This window comes from Heloderma suspectum, chromosome 7 (genome assembly GCF_057233095.1).
Source record: "Heloderma suspectum isolate Gila_16-S chromosome 7, 16-S_ref, whole genome shotgun sequence".
In the NCBI taxonomy this organism is placed as follows: domain Eukaryota; kingdom Metazoa; phylum Chordata; class Lepidosauria; order Squamata; family Helodermatidae; genus Heloderma; species Heloderma suspectum.
In genome coordinates, this window is record NC_139464.1 from 32702935 (window position 1) to 32720231 (window position 17297).

General features: G+C 44.5%; 1 protein-coding gene across 4 annotated transcripts in view; it reads right to left on the minus strand.

The window, feature by feature from the left end:
- Positions 1 to 5398: 5398 nt before the first annotated feature.
- The window catches only part of ATP6V0A4 (ATPase H+ transporting V0 subunit a4), a 72619-nt gene continuing 60720 nt past the window's right edge, over positions 5399 to 17297 (minus strand). For all 4 annotated transcript variants that reach the window (XM_084809547.1, XM_084809549.1, XM_084809548.1 and 1 more), the window contains 5 exons: positions 16552 to 16659; positions 15258 to 15395; positions 12853 to 12970; positions 10183 to 10354; positions 5399 to 8427 (listed from right to left, as the gene is read on the minus strand). In XM_084809547.1, coding sequence (XP_084665673.1) covers positions 8337 to 8427; positions 10183 to 10354; positions 12853 to 12970; positions 15258 to 15395; positions 16552 to 16659 — 627 coding nt within the window. In that variant the 3' untranslated portion in view covers positions 5399 to 8336. The remainder of the gene's footprint in view (positions 8428 to 10182; positions 10355 to 12852; positions 12971 to 15257; positions 15396 to 16551; positions 16660 to 17297) is intronic.

Genomic DNA, 17297 nt, shown 5'->3' on the forward strand with positions numbered 1-17297 from the left:
TTGTTTTAGATATATGTTGTTGTGTGTTATTTGTTCTATGTCACTATGTGAATTATTTGTTCTATGTCACTATGTGAATGGTTTTATATTTTAAATAATGGTTTTTAATTTTTGTGACCTGCTCAGAGAGATTCAGCTATGGGGCAGTAGAGAATAGAAATATAATACATGAAATGAACACATAATGAAATACCCCTATCTGTCCATCCCTGATGTAGACAACCACTGAGCAAGACAACCACTGAGCAAGCTGGACCAAGGCACTGACTTGGTATTAGGCAGTGTCTCCGACCCTCATCCCCTCCATTTTACACCAGGCTCCAGTTGGCAGACCTCGAGGTTCTATTGAAATGACAAAAAATAGATCCCACAAACCTGACATCTGCCCATGCTTGATGTGAAGGACCCTTGCCTCAGGGGCTGCTCCTGGTGCTTGGCCCTGCGCTCTGCTCAGACTTGGTGCTATTTTGCAAACTCTTTCCGATGCACTGAGAGCCACTTAAAGCCCCAACAAATGCTTCTGCTGTTTTAGGCAAGAATAGTCTATTTTATAAGGGGCCTAATCGTAATACACACATATTATTTTAATAATAGTAGTGCAACTGAAAAATGGAAAATCACACCAGGAAAGTATGGCAGAGAGTACTATGACATTTAGCAGAAGTTTTAATTAACCCAGACATTTTGGGTTATTTGTGGGTTAAACGTAGGTAAACTAAAGTTACTGAAGAACAAACCATAGGTTAATTTTGGGTTGTTTAACCTACAAATAACTCAAAGTATCTGGGTTCAGTCATCCTGTTAACAGCCTATGAATGAGGCTATTGTAGGTTGTTGCTGTAAAACAGAAGCACCTCACACATGTCCCCACAAATCGTGGCTTATGTACAAACAGTGAGCTTCATTACTGAGCTGAGATTTGAACCTGAGCCTCCTTGAATCTAGTCCAACACTCAGCTTTAACATATATGCATAGGAACGACACTGTACAAATACATACAGTTTGCCTTACATTATTTGTCAGATACAGAAGACATTGAGGTGAGATATATAATTGTATAATAAGCTTCACCTTCTGTTGCTACCAGAAATGCTCCTGTTTCAATATCCAGTCTTCTTTGCTGTTATTCTCTTCCAGAAATATGACTATTTGGTGGACACTGTATCTATGGATCCTGTATTAACAAAAGTTTTGAAGGGAAACCACATTTCCACAAGCCTGTACTTTCTAATTGTCCCCTGTAACACTCCAACACTCTTAACTTAGCTTAATGAGCCACATTAGCTTATTGGTTAATACAAACAGAAGACCATATCATGGGGAAATAAATCTAGTCAAGCAACTATCTCATTCTGCTTCCCTGTAAAAAAATTCTTACCTTTTAATGATCAAACACCTGATGAAACCTCAGTCCCCTTTCTCTTCTTTTCAAAGATTGCAGCTACTTGTCCTGGATTACATTTGCTCCAGTACTGTGTTTGGATTCATCCTCTATGCACTGGCTTTTTTCACAGCCTGGGGTATACGCACCTTGCTTTAAACCCTTTGCCTGTCGTTTAAGATTTCAGGTTTAAGATTTTGAGGGCAATTATTTCCACAGCTTTTGGAAAGCAAGTGGCCACACCTGCAGTATCTTAACAAGTGCATAATCACAGGCTACATTATTTAGATCGTACTCCCACTAAAAAAATAATGATGCAGGATTTTCCCGAGTCTCACGCCCCTCCAACGCACCTGTCTTCGCTTAAAAGGGCAGCACCAGCCACTTCAATGGTTGATTGAAAGTAACCAGAGAAGGATAAGTGGTAGAATAGCAAAGGTACAAACTGACTGGTCATCCAAATATCCTGCTCATAGCTGTTCTTCACAGTTTAGACAGGCTGCTTAAAATAATAATAGTAATAATAATTTAAAAAGCTGGTAGGAGATTTGGGCCAGCCTTACAACTGAGCTCACTGCCAGCTGTTAAGGGCAGAAATTTTCCTGCACTACAGTATTTCCTCTTCATGGGGGACAGTACTGTGGGGAGACACAGGAGCTCCAGGAAGAAGGGATGTGAGCAATAAGAAAAAATTATGGGTGGGAACCAGGGGTGTTGCTAAGCCTGGACCCAATTTATTTCAAGAGGCCCTGGATCTTTTCCCTAGATCCCCGAGTGTCCATTGATGCCCATAGGATGTTTTCCCCTGCTGGTTAATTGCCATGCCGGGGGCAACGTTCAGGGGGGATTTGCAGCTCGGGAGGGAAGGGTTTAAAAATAGGAAAAAGCCTCCATTGATCCCAGTGGATATGTTTCTCTTTGTCTAATCCCCATGAAGTGTGTGTGGGGAATCTGGCCCCCAGAAGTGTGGGGAGCTTAAATCCTCCTCTCCCAGGAGGATCGTAATCTGAATTGGGGCCATGCATGTTTTCAGGAGAGTAGAGGAAGCTAGCATGCATTGCTACACTATGGCCACATTTGGACATCACTTTAAGCCATGGTGGCTTAATAAACTACTCACAGTAGCTTATTTTTGAAATAGTCCATGACATCCTGCTACATGGCCAGGCTAATAAGCTACTGAGTAGCTTATTAAGCTACTGTGCCTAATATGACCCATCCCCCCCCCCCCCGTAGTCCTCCTGCCTGAGCAGTGTCATTGTTTCACCCATTGACAAAGGAGAGAGAACCAAAGTGACTCACAAATGAGTGAAAATCCTGGGTGCACCAAAAAGAGGGTGGTGGCTATAAAATCTTGGAGGTTTCCAGGATTGGGACCAAACTTCATATACAGCCTCCCCTAGTCAGGAGGCACCAGATCCACCATCCAAACCCTGTGTGATCACACACCAAGGAGTGAAAGTCCTGTGTGCACCAGAAAGGGGGTGGAACAAATAAACCCTTGGGGGTTTGCAGGATCAGGACAAAACCCTCAATTGTGCATTTCCCCCCATAGCCATTGCTGGCACAGATGCCTTTATTATCCAAAATTGATGAAAATAAAGTGGAGTTGTGCATTTCACACACACACACACACCTCGACACTGCTCGCAGAGGTGCTTCTGTTTGCTATTTGGATAGACAAGGGTGAACAAGCTGAAACTTAATCCAGACAAGACGGAGGTACTGTGGGTTGGGAAACCAACTACTTCCGATGGAGGTTTACAACTGGCCTTAGATGGGGTTGTGCTCCCCCTGAATGACCAAGTGCGCAGTCTGGGAGCCCTCCTGGACTCTGAGCTAACTGGGGAAGCCCAGGTGGCTGCAGCGTCCAGGAGTGTTTTTTACCAGCTTAGGCTGTTACGCCAACTGCAGCCCTATCTGGAGAGGACGGACCTGGCCTCAGTTATCCACGCAGTAGTCACGTCCAGGCTAGACTACTGGACTACGCTACACGTGGGGCTGCCTTTGAAGACAGTTTAGAAACTCCAGCGTGTGCAGACTGTAGCCACCCGAGTATTGGTGGGGGCGAGGCGATTCGATCACATAACTGTGCCAGCTGCACTGGTTACCGGTGTGTTTCTGAGCCCAATTCAAAGTGCTGGTTTTGACTTTTAAAACCTTAAACAGTTTGGGACCAAGTTATTTGAAGACCTGCCTTCACCCATATCAGCCTGCCTGCACTTTAAGATCGGAAAGAGAGGCCCTTCTCATTTGCCCACCTGTGAGAGCAGTCAGGTGGGTGATCACACCAGAGAGGGCCTTCTATGCAGCGGCCCCACACCTTTGAAACAAGCTGCCACTGGAGGTCCGACATGCTCTGTCATTCATTGCAGACTTTTAAGAAGGCCTTGAAAACATATTATTTTACCTTGGCCTTCTCATGATATGGCTGCTATTGTTGCTGTTACTCCTGTTAACATTGTTGCTGGCTTTATTGCTGGCTTTTATTGTTGTTTTTATTATTTTTATGTTGTTATCACTTTTGATATTTTAACTGTTTTTATGTATTTTATTGCTGTGAGCTGCCTTGAGAGGGCTTCTGCCCTGAAAGGCAGCCAAGAAATATTTTAAATAAATAAATATAGCGCCACAGCATTATAGCTCCGAAGTAAAATTGTGCAAAAGCCCCCCTACCCATTCCTAGCATGAAGCCTTTATTGTCTCAAAATTGCTAAAGCGCTATAGCAATTCCACATCCCCCCCCCAATAGCATTTTGCTTCTTCATGGAAAAGTGACCAGAGAAAGAAAAAGGGGATGGGAGCTATAACTCCCTGACAGTTTGGTAGAACGGGGCAAAATTGCACAGGTGGGATGCCCTCATGCGGAGCCTTCAGATGCTGTACTGGACACTGCTGTTACCACCATACCACCAAAATCCCAGCAGAGTTGGGCTCCCCAGAGTGGAGTGGCCACTTCTGGTCGCAAGGCGCGAGGGGTGGGGGAATACAACTCCCCAGCTCTCTGAAGTTGCTCATCCCTGCCCTAAAGACTTTCATCCATTTGAAATGCTGGTGTGAAGGCGGGGTGGGGTAATCAAACAAGCTTTGTAAGAGCCTCCCCTACACACACACAACATAGATACTTCATACATTTACACACATACACACATTCCATTTTATATGATCTTTCCACTTAAATTCTGATCATTTGGAAAGAAGCTGTTGCAGCAAAAGCCCACAATGAAAGAAAATAAAAGCTCAAAAAGCTATGACTTGCAAAAAAATAAATTTAAAAATTGGAATTACACAAAAAGATTTGGTACTGTTTTGAGCACGATGTATTTGCTCTGTAAAGTTCATGGCAGCTCTGCCTGATTGAGAATGATGGATACTCCTGGATGAAAGAACACCCTGGGTGCTTCCATGCAGACAGCTCCGAACGCTCCCAGTCAAAACACATAGTGCAGCTATTCTGTCTTTCCATCCATGACAGATTTTCTGTGGTTAGAAAAAATACTGAAGCAGCGGTGGGAAAACACAGAGGAGAGTTGACTGGAAGTTGAGTGCCAGTTAGGATAGTAGAAATGTCCGTTTAGCGTCAGCCACATAATAAAACAGGTTTTCCTGACGGAGGAAGTGTTTTTGGATTGCAATTGGTGGGTCCTCTTGTAGACACCTAGGTGTAATATTTCAAGATCCAGATCAGCCTGTTTCTGATGACGACATGCAAGAAAGCCTCTAGCCAGTTAATGTTAAGCTGTGGAACAATAAAGATAATGAGGGGATTCTTGCAGTGAAGCATGTTTATATATTGAATGTTTCCCAGCTATTCCTGAATTCTGTTTGTGTTCTTCAGGTGACAGGACAAAGAAATGTGATCTTATAAGAGGATTAATTTAATAACCATTTTGTCATGTGATCAACCATGGCCTTAAGCCAAATAAATATCTTAATGCGTGTTCTCTGGAAAAACTTCACAAGGTGTGATGGTAAGGGGCGGTGGGGGGAGAGAGAGGCACACGTAAGTTAGTTTTGAACAATTTATTCCTTTTTTTATCAAACCAATGAACAAGCAGTTGATTTTTTGAAAATATGCAGAGCATTTTGACAACTCTCTTCTTTGGAGCAATGTAAGTTTTACAACAGGATGTGAAGCTGTATTTGCACAATGCAGCTTTGGGATAGAGAAGGACTGGCCTATTACATTCCTTGAATTTTGTGAATGTTTAAACCCAAGGGTTTAAACGTGCCACATGCTCCTATATATACACATGTTACTTACCACCTACCACTGTTAATATCATTAAGATAAAGCTTTCAAGGGGAAGAGCCCCCTTGCATCCATAACTAGTAAACTATTTAAACAGAAGCCAGAATGGGCATTTTCAAGAGCAGGGAATTAAAGACAGGAGTGCGTTAGCTCATTCTTGCATTTCTAGCATTCTAGTACTTACTAGGAAATAAGTCCCCATTGAACCCAGTAGGACTTATTTCTATGTAAACTGCCTAAATTCAGACTGCAAATACGGGCCAAGGTCACTGTGCCTTTAATAGCTGAGTAGAAGGGAGAATGCTGGCAAGTGTGGTTTCTCCTCCATAGTGGCCCAGTAGCAGGAAAAGCTGCAACTTCCAGGTTTATTTTTCTTCCACACCAGGGTGGGCAACTTGTGGCCCTCCAGATGTTTTGGCCTACAACTCCCATCATCCCTAGTCAACATAGCCAATGATGAGGACTGATGGGAGTTACAGGCCAAAACATCTGCAGGGTCACAAGTTGTCCACCTCTGTTCTACACAATTATGAAGCCATAAAAGTCAAGCAATTGGAGCCCAGCCACTTGCTATGGGCAGCGCTGTCTGATTTCACACTGGAAAAGGTTTTTCTGAGGTTCAGCCTTTTCATCCAGAAGTCTAATGAACCTCCTGACTGATCTCGAATCTGTTTCAGATGCTAGATTAGCAGTTCCTTATGGTGAATCCCCCCATGATGCAGCAGGTTTCGTTAGGTTCTGGGTTCTCTGGAAGCTTACTCAGCACTGTAAGCTATGCTGGGCATGCACAGACACCTCCTGTACCAGTACGCTTCTTTAAGAGCATCACAGATCACACTGGCCAGGAGACCTCTGAGCAAGCCTAGTGCAGCAGCCTCGAATGCCAGAAAAGTTTGTGCCGAAGTCTCCTGCCTTGACATGGCCGCCCTCCTGGCACTAGAAGATGCTTCCCCAGCCCTGCAGTTAGGAAAGCTTTCTGAGTTCTCAGTGAAACTATCCAGATGCCAATAAATCTTGTTTCAGTTCTGCTGTGAGCAGAACTGCCAATTAACTGGCAAGTTCCATTTGCAGCAGGATTCACTGGCATCTCTACTAACTGGAGATACATAGTGATGCTGAGCTTTGGATTTATGCGTAAGAGGAATCACACACTGGCTATGCAGTTCGACACACACCTGCCTTCTGGCTGGGTGTGCCACAGTAGCAGAGCATGTTGTGTTGCGAAGTCGGAATGTGTTGTAGAAACCTAGGGCCTAGTTCTCATTGAGGGGGTAGAACTGTGCCTGGGCTGTACAACTTCAGGATACAGAAGGAGACTCAAAGGAGCAATCGCTCCTCCATACAAAAAATACATAAATCCTGGCACCTGGCACACCTGGAAGAAGGCCAGGCTAGAAGCCCCTGATATTAAGGGCCAAGCTACACTTTATCCTGGGAGCACCATGTTTGGAGATTTTCCTTTTTTGTAAAAAGCAGTCATGGGTGGGGTGGGGGCACGGGAGAGAGAACCCTGATTTGGATCAGGGCCATGGCATGGACATGTGTATGTTTAATAGCTATTAGTCAAGGAATGGAAAACTTGGAGGCTTAAACATTTAAGCTGGCCAAATTCCCCTTCTGCGGCTAGCAGCAGTTCTGAGGATCGACGGGGATCTGCATCAGGGCTGCAGCACATGGGGAGGGAAGGGTTAACACGGTGCCCATCCAAATTCCTCCCCTGTCTGCAGCTGTTTCTTAAAAAGGAAAATTACATGGAACTCCAATGTAATGGGAGTATTTGCATGTAATGACAAACCAGGAATCTTGCCTTAATAAACTACAGTGTGAAAGAGCTGCATGCTAAAGCACCCAGTTTGTTCACTCCTCCCTTCACACAAGTGGGTAAATGAAATAGGAAGGGGACAGCTTTGCACGGCATCCAAATCTGGGATTATGGCTTCTTGTGCCCAAACAAGCTAGGATTTGTAAGACAACAAAACCTGGTTTAAAGCTGGCTTGTTATGATCCTGGCTTGTCTGAGGGCACTTAACCATAATCCCAAGTTTGGACTTCATGTGTAGCTCTCTCCTTCCTAGTTTGTTTAGCCACTTGCAAACAAAGAACAAAGAAGTTGTGTGCGCCAGCATGCAGCTCATTCGCATTTTGTTTTATTAAACCAGGATTCGTGGCTTATCATTGGGTGGACTTGGCCAATGCGTCATTCTACTCTTAGTTTTCAGTGTGGAGGGTGTGTGTGTATGAAGAAGCATTCAATCATATGAGTCTGCACATCTGCAGTCTCAAATGTAACAGCCCAGAAACTGCTTTTATCACAGCCCAGAAACTGCTTTTATCACACTTCATTGCTTTATCACTTCACATTGACACTCTTTCTTTAGCATGGGGCACAGTGCCATCAAATGATACAAGCAAGAGAAAATTTGTGTTTAGATCTTTTTGGAACCAATTCATTTATTTTTTAATGAATTATAGAAGAAAGGGTTTGGGCAAATTATCCCTGTTGGTGGTTGTTTTGCCACCTTGCTAGGGAAGAGCAACCTTTCCTTGCATCCAGATGTAGTCTATGAAACTCAGATACAAGGATTTTCTGCATCCCTCTGTATTTTCTGTATGCAGTTCTTAATTCTCAGGGAGATTTTAAAAAAGAAAAAGAGAGGAGAGGAGTGTCTGGGGGTTGCATTTTTCTGCTCTAGAAATGGGTTTCATTCTTCTGTTCCTTCAATGATGGTCTTAAAGGAGAATGGTGTAAATGCATAACCTGACCCAGCATAGAATTTGTTCTGGAACTCTACCCTAATGGAGGGAAAAAAAAGGAATGTTAGAGGTCTGTGTTCCTTGAGGAATTATTTCTATCCCACCTTTTTATTAAATGATAATCAAAGTGGCTTACAGAAGGAAAAAAAGAGAAAAAATGCAGTGAGATATAAAACCAATTAAAATGACATACCCATTTTTTTACTCCAGAAGCATAAAAAAAAAATCAAAAAGGTGACAGTGCCAACACTTCCTAATCAAGGGGAAGGGTTGTGGCAGGACCATCACTGAACACAGTTGTGGGTGGAATTATCACTATGAGTGTGTGTTAGGGCAGCCTTCCCCAACGTGGTGCCCTCCAGTTGTTTTGGACTTCAACTCCTATCACCCCAGCTAGCATGGCCAATGGTCAGGAATGCTGGGAGTTGTAGTCCAAAATATCTGGAGAGCACTAGGCTGGGGAAAGCTAACTTAGGTGCAATCCTATGCATGTTTAGACAGAAGAAAGTCCTACAACTCCCAGCATTCCTCAGCCAGCTGGCTGAGGAATGCTGGGAGTTGTAGGACTTTCTTCTGTCTAAACATGCATAGGATTGCACCCTTAGAGCAATGCCTGATCACAGTCTGTGAGTGGACAACCCAGTTATGTTTATGCAACACACTTACCCACACTCAATGGTTGGGTGTGGGTTGTTGTTGAACTGTGCGTTGTTTGCTGAACTGTGGGTTAGCGTGTTGCCTGGACCCAGGACATTTTCCACAGGCTGACTTGTTATCCACCCTGAAGAACTGAACAATAGCCCATGGGTTCTCAAAGTGGCTTGCTCGGGAAAATCTGGTGCGCTCCAGATATTTTGGAGTACAACTCCCAGAATTCCTTACCATTAAGCCTCCTGGCTGGAGCAGAAGGGAGCTGAAGTCCAAAACATCTGGAGGGCACCAGGTTGGGAAAGGCTGGGGTAGAGAGAGCCTCTCTCTGGGGATCAGATGTGAAGTAGAAGAGCTGCCACCTGGCAGGAGTACCCCTGCTGCTAGCTTCCACTGCCACTCTACTTGAATAGTTACAACTAAATCACGTATTTAAAAAAAACACTACCAATCTCCAGTGTTCCCTCCTCCAAAGGCAGTTAAACCCACGTAGCACTTCTCCTGGAACTTCTCAGGGAAGCAGGGACCCCATAACAATACCTGTGCAAAGTATTATTTTATACATACACTACTTAAAACTTTCACTACTTAAAGCCCCAGAAAAAAAATCCTACAACTCCCAGCATGCTGGCTGGGGAGTGCTGGGAGTTGTAGGACTTTTTTTCTTTCTAAACATGCACAGGATTGTGCCCTTAAGCACTTAAAACTACCCAGGTTACTCAGTAGTTGGGATGGATGAATCTGTCAGTTTCTATCGGTGTCACCTTTTTCTAATCTTAAGTTCACTCCGTCCTTTTTCTGCATCAGTTAGCAAACCTTATTTTAAAATATGCACTAAAATTCATGTGCATTTTTGTGTGGACTTCTCCTAACATATGCATTTTTGCAAGCAATTTTCCCTAATGTCATTAATGCATTGTTGTACGCTATTTTCACTTATATGTATTTTTCTTGCCACTTCCCCAAATGCATGCCTTTTTGTATGGATTTCTTATTCAGAGAGGTGCATCGCAAAATTCGGAGAAGTGTGAATATACCAAACAAATTATTGTGTTTCAGTTTGTGTATTGGTTTGGGAAGTGCAGATTAGGTAGGTTTGCATTAAAACGAGAACCAAATGGATTTCTCCCCTGTGCTCCTACTTACCAGTGAAGTCTTAGTGCATGCAGGAAGGCAGAGAGGCCCTCCATGATAAGCAGAATGGCTATAGTCAAACAAGCAAAGACAGCAAAGATGATGAAGATGGTGATGAGTCCTACCCAACCAGAAGAGTACAACCCCTGGTGCATCACCATGCTCCAGAGGACCTCTGAGAGCTCTGAAGAACAAAGGGGGCGGGGAGAGAGAGAAAGCACCAAGAAACATGGCAAGTGAGAAAGAGCCAGGAGCAAAAATATATTATAATCCATTCCGATATCAGAAGTTCTTACAAAGCCACCCCCACCCAAAGGGCTTTTCTACATAAAGCTTTTAACCTGCACCTTTACAGAGGCTTCTGCTTCTGGATTTTTTGCAGGATTAAGATTGGCTCCTTTACACATAGTGTTTTTCCAGGCTTTTTCTTTCTCTGCTTTTCTATTATGTTCTATTACACAACCATTAGGTGGCGCTGTTCTTTAGGGGAATTGCACAGATAAAAATACCAGACTTTCCTCATCAGGGAAAGAATCGCAATAATGGTTGCAAAGTACAGGACAGGCTCAGGAGGATGACAACGTCGTGTAAAAGACCCACAAACTACCGTGAGTGAGGCATCATGAGCACACAATAAAAGCCTCACATAGAAAGGCTCAAAAATGATGGTTAGGACCCTCCAGTAGGGTCACAGGGACATGTGGGTGAGCTATGTGGATACTGACAGGTGCCAGGTCAGTATCAGCAGGGAGAGAAATTCTGCAAGTGGGAACCACAGCACGACAATGCCATTAAAAGAGTTAACAGTTTTCAGCATAATACAAGAATCCCTCTTTGTCCTAAGCAGTGGTGAAGTGGAGCCTGGAGTGGGGTAGCAGATCTCACAGGGATGCAGCACTGGCACTTTTTTTATTAGCAGGGATACTGATGTCATCTGCCGGCCCTCTCCAACTTCCCTGTTCCCTCTGAGCTTGGCTGCAATTTTCATAGCTGGGGGGAAACTAATTTTCCCAACAATAAAATATTGTTCTTTGTTGTAATGCCAAGTATTTCAGGGTGGTTTGAAATGGGCAATTAAGAAGAATAGCTTCCAAATCCCGGGAAGTACTAGTTCCCGTCTACTCAGCACTGTTTAGCTTCATCTGGAGTACTGTGTCCAGTTCTGGGCACCACATTTTAAGAAGGATGCAGACAAACTGGAGAGGGTTCAGAGGAGGAATTGTCGACAATGGAACCCATTCCCTAGGGAGGTGGTGGGCTCTCCCACACTGGAGGCCTTCAAGACGAGGCTGGACAGCCACCTGTCAGGGATGCTCTGACTTGGATTCCTGCATTGAGCAGGGGGTTGGACTCGATGGCTTTGTAGGCTCCTTCCAACCCTACTATTCTATGATTCTATGATTCTATGACCCTTTAGCTTTACAAAAGACCTGCTCCTGGTGGAGATAAAACAGCTAGAGCTGGTTCGTTTAGTTAGTTAGTTAGTTAGTTTATTTATTTATTTATTTCATTTCTATGCCACCCAGTAGCTGAAGCTCTCTGGGTGGTTCACAAAAATTAAAACCACAAAGTGCAGCATAAAACAATTTAAAATATAAAAGCTTAAAACAACAATATAACAGTACAACCAGAATAAAGCCCAGCAGCAGTGAAGAGATTTAAAATACAGATTTAAAGCACCAGAGCTAAAAGATTTAGAGCACAATCCTATCAAGATAGGCGGCTGCCTATCTAAAGCAAGGCAAGAGAGGCATGGGGGGGATTGTTCCCTCCATGCCTCTCCTGCCCTGCTACTTTCCACCGCAGGGGGGCTGACTGGGAGAGGAGGCTGCTATACGACACATTGGATGTGTCGTACACGCAGCTCCACTCTCCCCGCCCCGGAATGCCGCTCTGTGCTCCTCTTCAGAGCGTGGAGGATGGGGCTTCTCTGCGCTGCCTCCAAGGCAGCGCGGATGTGGGGGGTGGTCAGTTTTCCGGGAACCGACCTCAGAGTATGGGCATATCCTGGAAAACAGCATGTCCTATGGCCCTCTAGACAGTGTCTACTGGCCATAGGATTGCTCCCTCCGACACTAAAATACTAAAATACTGGGAGAATAAAAAGGTCTTCACCTGGCACCAGAAGGAGTGTAACATAGGCACCAGGCAAACCTTTCTAAGGAGCTCATTCCACAGCTGGGGGGCCACAGCAGAAAAGGCCCTCCTCCTGGTAGCCACCTGCCTCACTACCTTTGGTGCGGGCTGCTGGAGAAGGATCCCAGAGGATTATCTTTGTTGATATGGATCAACACAGGTGCCTGAATTTTTGGACTCTCCTTGGGGAGCTATAGGGAGTTTTAGCTTAAATTAGCCTAACTTTATCCATTTTGTGCCCAGAGTGATTTAATTAGCTGCTACGCATTCGGATATTCTATACAGATTCATACTAGAGTATCAATATCAGTCTTAATACTGAGAGCCAGTGTGGTGCAGTGGTTAGAGTAGTGGACTAGGACTGGGGAAATTCAGGTTCTGGTCCCCACTTGGTCGTGAAGCTCACTGGGTCACTTTGCGCCAGTCACTGACTTTCAGCCTAACCTACCTCACAGGGTTGTTGCAAGGATAACATGGAGAGGCGGAGGAGCATGTACACCACAGTTGTTACTCACAGAGGTGAGCACCATAAAAATGAAAACTCACGTGCATGAGCCAGGCTAAGTGCCCAGAGCCGAAGGTACGAAGCCGTGTTGGAAATGCAACCCAGACAATATTCAATGGTGTGAATACACTGGTGGACAAAGATGTCTCCGAAGTTGAACTGAAATGGATTTTAAAGAAAAACACTAAGGGTTGGATCCAAATTTCACCACGCTTAGAGTACATGCATTGGAATCAACTGGACCTAATTGAATCATGATTAACTTAAGTCCCATTGATTACACTGGGTAAGCATGACTAAGTCTGGATCCAACCCCAAATATATTGTAACCAGAATTTGAAGTAGTGTACAGTTGGTTCCATCAGCCCAAAATGGGTTTGGACTTATTTTTTTTCCAAACAGCAGAACCCCCACACCCCCCCACCACCAGTACTGCACACATTCTTAAGTCAAACTGATGCTACTGACTTCAACATGATAAGCCGTTCAGTCCACTGTCCAGTTGGATCTAGACACTTGGGTCTAAGGGTGACTCTAGGTCAAGTCCCACAACCACAAGGTTGTGGTTTCACTCCAGTTTCATATGGTGAAATGTCACTATTTGAATGACGGGGGACAAGACAGCCCGTGTGGTGTAGTGGTTAGGGTGTTAGACTGGGACTCGGGAGATCCGGGTTCTAGTCCCCACTCGGCCACAGTGCTCACTGGGTGACTTTGGGCCAGTCACTGACTCTCAGCCTAACCTACCTCACAGGGTTGTTGTGAGGATAAAATGGAGAGGAGGAGGATTGTGTAAGCCGCCTTGGGTTCCTTGCAAGAGGAAAAAAGGTGGGATATAAATGTAATAATAAAAAATAAAGAAGGGGATTGCATTTTCTGGAAGCCCTCTTACCTACCGTGTTTAGAAGGCTAATGGGGAGGGGGATGATTTGGTTAAAGCTGGAGGGAGTGAGGGAGGGCTTGTGGATTTCATTAAGGATCCCTCCACCTTTCCTCACAATAACGAGAGCACTGGGTTTTGTATCTGCCACATGTGAAGAACCTCAGGCCTGGAGTCCCAATAGAGCCCTTCTGGGACTCCACAGATGGTCACGCCCCCTTTCCCTGGTCCCATCCCCTTTCCCTGACCACCAATTTGTGGTTTCCTGGCTTTTGTGCAGTTTTCCCTTGAAATGCCTTTCCTAAGGCTGAGTTACTGGCAGGAAAAGCTTGAAGCTAAAACATGTTGACACGTTGGGTATTTCGGCCCTGCTCCTTTTGCCTTCAGCCCCGCCCACCACTGGAACATGGCCCCAAAGAGCTTTTCCAAAATTGAATTGGGCCCTCTGGCTGTAAGAGGTCCCCCACCCCTGGTATAAGCCCTCCTATGTCATTATACTGTTCATTACCAAGATCATAAGCTGTGATCTAGGAAATCTCCCCTTCAATGCGGTGCCCTGTAAGCCATTTTCTCTGCTTCTGCCATGCTATATTTAATATGGGGACAATATGGCCTAAAGTAGACATGACATCATTCATGTGATTAGCAATTCTGTTGCAGGCGCGCGCGAGTGTGTGTGTATGGGGGGGTATCCAAATTGAGACCCTGTCATGGGGAACAAAGGGGTGCTTTAAATCTTTCCCCACCTCCCAGCTGTGGTCCTGGTCCAGGTCACTCCCTCTCCCAGTACCTGCTATTTGCATAGTGCGGGGGCAGGGAGGTGTTCCCAGATTTACTGAAGACACTTTGAAATTTGAAATGAGCAGTGTTGAATTTTCTAATCATGTTTACTGATTTAATTTACTTTCTATTTCATTTGTAATATAATGCCTTTTTCCTGTTTTATAGTGTCATGACCTAGGGCTGTAAACAAACTAAACAGATACTTGGACCTCATTCAGTAATGGTGATATCAAGATTGTTAAGGACGGTGCTTCCACAAGACACAGAAAGCTGAAATGAGGTCCACATCTACAAGCCATCCTAGTTACTAGAAAGTCTGACAAGAAGCCGTCTTTTTATTCCTCTCATCTGAACATTACAACATGAAATCTAGCGCAGAGTTATTTTGTAAATGTCATGTATACACACTTCACTTAATAGGTCGTCTACATTATGGATCCTATTAGAATATGCAAGGAAGTAGAACATTTCTAAACCTATCTGTTCATAGCAGCCAGACTTCTATCAAATATCTAGACTACGTCATTTATAAAACGCATGGCTGATGTGGCATTTGCAGTGGCAGGCAGGAACATACCACGTATGCCAGAGGTGTGCAAGCTCCCTTTCCACACACCTCTGCTGTCACCGAGTCAAGGGGAGTGCAATCCAAGAATGTACCATCCAAGCTCATAGAATTCAGGCAGTAGTGACTATTACACATGTGCAAGGATGGGTGGGGATGGGGAAGCAACGGACTATTCCACTGTGGCTTCCTTCAGGTCTCCTCCTCCCCAGTCCTACCTCTTCCTCATGGTTCTCATGTCCTCCATGACCACCACCGCTGTGTTCTTCTAGCTTTCCTTTTTTAGAGTGGTTAGACTCCATGATCTCCACCTCGATATCACCGGTGGGACTCTCCGACAATCCAGATGAAACCAGCTTAAGAGAAGCAAGACAGAGAATGACTACTGTCAGCAAACAAAGAGCAGAACCAAGAGGTATTGACTTCTGGGAGGGATTCATAATTGAACAGTCTCCCATTCATTCATTCATTCATTCATTCATTCATTCATATTGTTGTTGCTGTTGTTGTTATTTCATTTATATCCCACTTTTCTTCCATTGTGGAACTCAAGGTGGCTACATATGGTTCCCAGGTGATCTCCCCTCCAAGCACTGTCCAGACCCAGATCTGCTTAGCTTCAGCAAGGTAGTTGTTTCATGTACCTTCACACCATGCTTGGGACCACTGAGGGGGCAGGGGGAGGGTTACCTTTTCTGCATTTAGAAATGTAGTACGTCATGCAGAAGGGTTCAGCCTAGCCTCCTCCCTGAGAAGCTGTTTTTCTACCTGCAGGGAGTTTGTGTTCACATGTATGAACATTCACATACAAACATCCCCACCTGCAAATTTTGTAAGAACAAAAGCAGTGCATGAAAACAAAAGTATCTTAGGACATTGACTCAGAAGCAGTTTTGTTGCACAGATCCTGGATTTCTTTTCCAACATGTTTTGTAGGCAAAAACTCATCATGACATGTGGATAGGGGTGGGTATTGCCCAACTGAATCAGTAATCTCTATCATACTTGCCCATTTCAAGCTGTCTCAAGTGTTGGAACAAAGAAGGCATTTTGTTAGAGCTCCCTCTCCTCTCATGTTTAATATTTTTGGATACAGAACTTCTGAATAGGGCTCTTGAGAATCCCCAGATACTGCCCCAAATGGCAGCCTTTGAAGATGAGGCAACATCACAAATGGTGGCTTGTTGGTTCAGATGCAATGCCACACCACAGTTTGCCAAAAGTGTGGTTCGTAAACCAGCTTCAAGCTATGCTTTCAAAGCCTGGTTTGGCAGCTATTCGCAAACCATATGTTTGGCAAATGGTGCTATTTGCAAACTATCGTTTGGCAAACGTGACAAACGGCTTAAATTTGTCCACTGAAGGGGACTGGTACATTTTCAGCAGGAATAGAGACAACCCAGTTGTGAGAGTTGCAAAATGTTGCTCCTCATCTTCCATTCAGCGAGGCTTCACCCAATGCAATCGCTACCCCTGCAGAGGCCCTGTGTCACAAGAGACCTTTGGTCTTACCATCCGCTGAGCTCTCTGGTGATTGGCTCGAAGGATGAAGGGCCTAATCAGGAGCATCCAAGGAATAGAAATCAAGGCGAAAATGACCAGGAAGGTTTGCACTTCTTCCTAGAAGGAATATATAGATCCTTAAAATCTGCTTATAGGAAAATGCAATGTCAATTATCTTCTTTTTAAGATGTTACTGTGCTGTAACACTGGAAAAGAACAGCACCATCTCATTCCACAGAATTGCAGAACGTTTGGATTCAAAATTTCACCAGCTTCCTTGGTGGGAAGAAACAGACAGTCGGTAACGATGACCATTGGACCCAGCCTCCCCCAACCAGGTGCACTCTAGAGGCATCTAATGAAGTGGGCTATAGTCCACAAAAGCTTCTGACAGAATAAGGGTGCAATCCTATGCCTGTTTAGACAGAAAAAAGTCCTACAACTCCCAGCATACTGGCTGGGGAATGCTGGGAGCTGTAGGGCTTGACTTGACATGTCTAAACAAGCATAGGATTGCACCCTATTTCTTTCCCTACACAGCACCATGTCTACATCTTAGTCTAACTTATTATCACTCAGTCTGGGTGACTGCTTTAAATCATCAGGCATTGATTTATCACTTTGTAGGCTCACTGCCTCCAGCAAAGGAGATCGTTACCTTGTCGTGGTGCTGGAGCTTGAGCACCTCAGTGACGCCATGAGCTAAACCATGAAAGGACACCCAAGATGGGAAGGTCATGGCAGAGAGGTCAGAC